Below are 3916 nucleotides of genomic sequence, written 5' to 3' on the forward strand. Positions count from 1 at the left end.
AAACCTTTGGAAATATATGCATACACATCTAAACAAATTATCCTCTATTTGAGATAGAACTAGGCATCTAGTATCTATAAGGCATATGGTCTTCAGAGGACTTTCACTCAAACGTGTTGAGAGACTGGAAAGCTACAATCCACCGATGTAATGTTTTTCATGGTATTTTTTTATTTGGGAGGATCTCTTTTCCTCCATTTCTTTCTATTTGCTCTTCTATATCTTAATGAAATTTTTTGTTATCAAAATAAATAAATGGTTACAAGATTAAATACCTCGTGGTGCCACAATATTCCATCCTTGCCAGCCTCAATAGCGCAGCACTGTAAATAGATTGAGAGTTTTCAGTGAGTCTTGCATTGCAAACAAATCAATTTATATTTATTCTACATTAACATTTATGCACCAGGTATCCACCATTAACAGTAAATTTTCAAACTTTGACTAGCAGCAAATGCAAGGCTATCCTGCCACTATAATATTGTATAACAAGATCGATTTTCTTTTGTTGTTATTGCTCAAAGCTGACATCAAACTGTCTTACAATAATAATATTTATTTCAATCCACGTGATGGTTTAAATTTGGGCAATGTCCACAATGCATCTTGCTAAACAAGGTGCATCATGCTTTGAAGAGCACATATATACAAACCAATTATTTGAACATTATAAACTTCTCCCGAAAGCTACTGATTTTTGAACAATGGCCAACACCCATAAAAAGCACCACCACTCTTTTATTAGATGCCTCTAAAAATCTAGACATCCATCAAGTGATCAACAACATTGAATATCAAAGAGAACATAACTAATTACACTATCCTTTCACCAATAATGATATGTTTCTCCAACTAAAGTCCAAGAAACCAACTCAAAAAAACCACTATACAACACATTTTAGTGAACTGTAAGATACCAAGCACTAATGATGCTGCCAAATATTATAATTTCACAAGGCATAATTGACAAAGTTCACATACCTAGAATGGAATGAAGGAATAGAAACCTTTGACATGGCACTTCCGATAATGATCGCTTCCCTATTCTCGCATCTGCAAGACTGACGGTGAAAAATATTGTCAGATTTTCACAAGAAAAATGAATTAACATGTTGAGTTATAGATTGTATTGTAAACTAGTTTGTGTAAACTAGCATTATAAATCTTATTTGGCTTCAATAGCTAAATTCCAAATTATGATCACTAACAAACGTACATGTTTTTGTTCATTACATAGAACTTAAACCCAAACTAATCCAGAATATAAATTGCTCTTTCAAACTTCTTGAAATTTAGAAATCAAATAGTCTTCAATATGCCAAAAGCTTAAAGAATACTACTATAGATTCAAATCAATTTTGCATTGCATATCAAATACTATCTGATAAAATATAAACAAATGATTTACAAACACAAAAGGTCAAAGCAATGTAAAGTATAAATAATTACATACCTCACAGAGTGGAAACAAAATTCCCTTAAAGAATGCACCAGGTTTATATAATGCCTTTTTGAGAGTTTCGTATACACTAAAATGCAGCTTTTTACTTTTCCTTATGTCCTCTCTCACTCTTGGAAGCAAGACAAGCTTGTAGAACCGTTCTGCCTTTTTCGTATTTAAATTAGAAGCAAAAATCCTAGTTACTTGATACAAAGCATGTGGTGACCAATTCTCAGGTTCGGTCAAATACAATATCTCTTCCCATTGTGCCATGGAAGGGACGGGTTTGATTGCCTTGGGTAATTTACCTGTGGTATATTTACTAAGTATTGTCCCTACTCTGCAGAGAGAAAATAGAAAATCAGTTGGGCATAATATCAAGCACATAGCAAGGTGCTAACAATCTCAACAAAAAGGAAGTTGTCCATCTGAACTCTATATGAACATAGAAAATTGAATTGGATTCGCAATTACCCCTTGTATAAGTCAATTACGAACTGGTCCAATTTAGGCACCGATTGATGTTCTAGACAAAGAACAATATCATAAATAACAAGAAAGAATAAAAAGTCAAACCTCAAAAGAAAAGGAAACAGCAAAAGTCGAAAAGGAAAAGTGGATGAATTTTAATGATACCCAAAGAAACAGAACCAGCCTTTTCTTTTATTCTTTCAACAATGAGATCCGCAAGTGTTTTCTGCCGATCCTGCCGGTTCGACAAGAAAGCCTCTATTATTCTCTCGTCCTCCTCATTAATATTCTCCTGATTTTCAATATTATGAACAAGGAATAATCAAACACACTAATATAAATAAGCATATAATAATTTGCACTTTAAGATGCAGGGGATTCAAAGGTGCTACAAATGAGAAATTTGCATCAATGAGAGTGTTCACTCACTTCATATCCATCAAACTGGCTTTGAGTCTCATCAAATCCAGGAAATTCATCGATATTGCCATCCTCGTCTTCTATGTCGATGGGCAGCTCTTTAATTTCATGGAAGGAACTGTTGACATTCTCCTCTTCCTCCTTCTGCTGAATCAAAGCTTCCTTCATGATCCTGGAGGTGATGTTCGAATCAATCAACTTGGCTTCCTTCTGGTGCTGTTTGGGAGCTTTGGTGCGCTTTTTCCGCTTCACAGACTCAGTGCCATCAGGAGCAAACTGCTCCGGATTGAGAATCCTTTCCTTCCTCTTCCCCATTGATGAAGCGTCTTCTTACTGAAAACCGTCTCTATTGGTGTTTCTTTCTGCAAGAATCAATGGAAAAAAAAAAGGGTTATAAAACTTGACTCAAGTGATTAAGAATGTTGAGGCATATCAGCATATGGTCATTAGTTCAACCGGTAGACGATATCATAATTAAAAATGCATTAAAACCCAAACTAATTGTCGCTAACACAATTTTTTTTTCCGATGAAAAAGCAATGTGCATGCATAAGGCAACAAAAATAAATTTGTAACAAACAGCAATGATATGGAAAACCGTAATTGCATTTACATAATCATTATATGCTCTTTTTTTTAACCAATAATAATAATATTGACTTTTCAAATTAGGAATTTGCTAGGTAGACAAAGGCTTTTGTGAACCATGTGAATAATCGGCTCTAAAATTAGTTCAATAAAGTAAAAATACACTACACTCTTAAATTACCCATCTAAATTTTAATATTAGAATAACTATCCGCACACCTAATCAATTGAACATCTGATATATTTTCATTGTGACGCTATACTTTTCCTTCAAATTAAAACCAAGGTTTCTTACCAAATAAAAAAAGGTTTACCTGCTCCGCTGCTGGCAATGAAGGGCGACGGATTGGTGGTCGCGGCAGCAACTCTCACAGACGGCAGGAGCGCTGCAGCAGTGTGGTCAGGGGAGCTTTGTGGTTTTTTAACAAGAAAAGTTTTACGTGTTTGTAGGGGAAGATAGAGAGGGATAATGTTAGGGGTTTGGAGGGTTTTAAAGTGTTTTCAATTTTCAATACCAGACCGTGTAAAAGAGAAAAGAAGAGCAGCTCAGCCGCTGAGACCAAAAGTCTTTTTTCATTAGCAGCTCAGCCGTTGATATCCTTTTTATTTTTGAAAGTGATAAATTTTTAATAACAAAAATATTAAAAAATGTACAATTAGTGTGTATATATATATATATACTAAATAATAATGATGTCTTACAATTATTTATCATTTAGAATTCATAATTCAGATATAGTTTCTCCTTCTGTTTTTTATTTTCCATACCTAATGGCTACTAGCTATGATTCTATCAATAATATTACCTATGATAGATTATGTGATGAAAAAATTTAGAAAATAAAGGCAAAAATTATAAAGTTAGGAAAAGTTCCATCCAAATTTGACAAGAGAAAGACGTCTTACATAAAAATGGTTCTAATGGATGATAAGGTTAGTTGATTATTTTTCATGATTCTTTCAAATGATGCTAGGTACAGTTTATAAATATTTTTA

General features: G+C 33.6%; 1 protein-coding gene across 4 annotated transcripts in view; it reads right to left on the bottom strand.

Moving 5' to 3' along the window:
* Positions 1-3446, bottom strand: part of LOC107609838 (bystin) — a 5616-nt gene extending 2170 nt beyond the window's left edge. For 3 of the 4 annotated variants that reach the window (XR_002351148.1, XM_016311882.2, XM_016311883.2), the window contains exons 1-7: positions 3235-3444; positions 2342-2694; positions 2078-2204; positions 1916-1967; positions 1454-1781; positions 982-1061; positions 276-323 (exon numbers count right to left, since the gene is read on the bottom strand). Coding sequence is in view for 3 of the 4 variants with exons in the window: in XM_016311882.2 (XP_016167368.1) it covers positions 276-323; positions 982-1061; positions 1454-1781; positions 1916-1967; positions 2078-2204; positions 2342-2647 (941 nt within the window). In the remaining variant the exon portion in view is untranslated. Of the gene's footprint in view, positions 1-275; positions 324-981; positions 1062-1453; positions 1782-1915; positions 1968-2077; positions 2205-2341; positions 2695-3215 lie in introns of all 4 variants that reach the window. The other variant, XM_021107330.1, reaches the window with a different exon arrangement.

Source organism: Arachis ipaensis, chromosome B07, assembly GCF_000816755.2.
Source record: "Arachis ipaensis cultivar K30076 chromosome B07, Araip1.1, whole genome shotgun sequence".
In the NCBI taxonomy this organism is placed as follows: domain Eukaryota; kingdom Viridiplantae; phylum Streptophyta; class Magnoliopsida; order Fabales; family Fabaceae; genus Arachis; species Arachis ipaensis.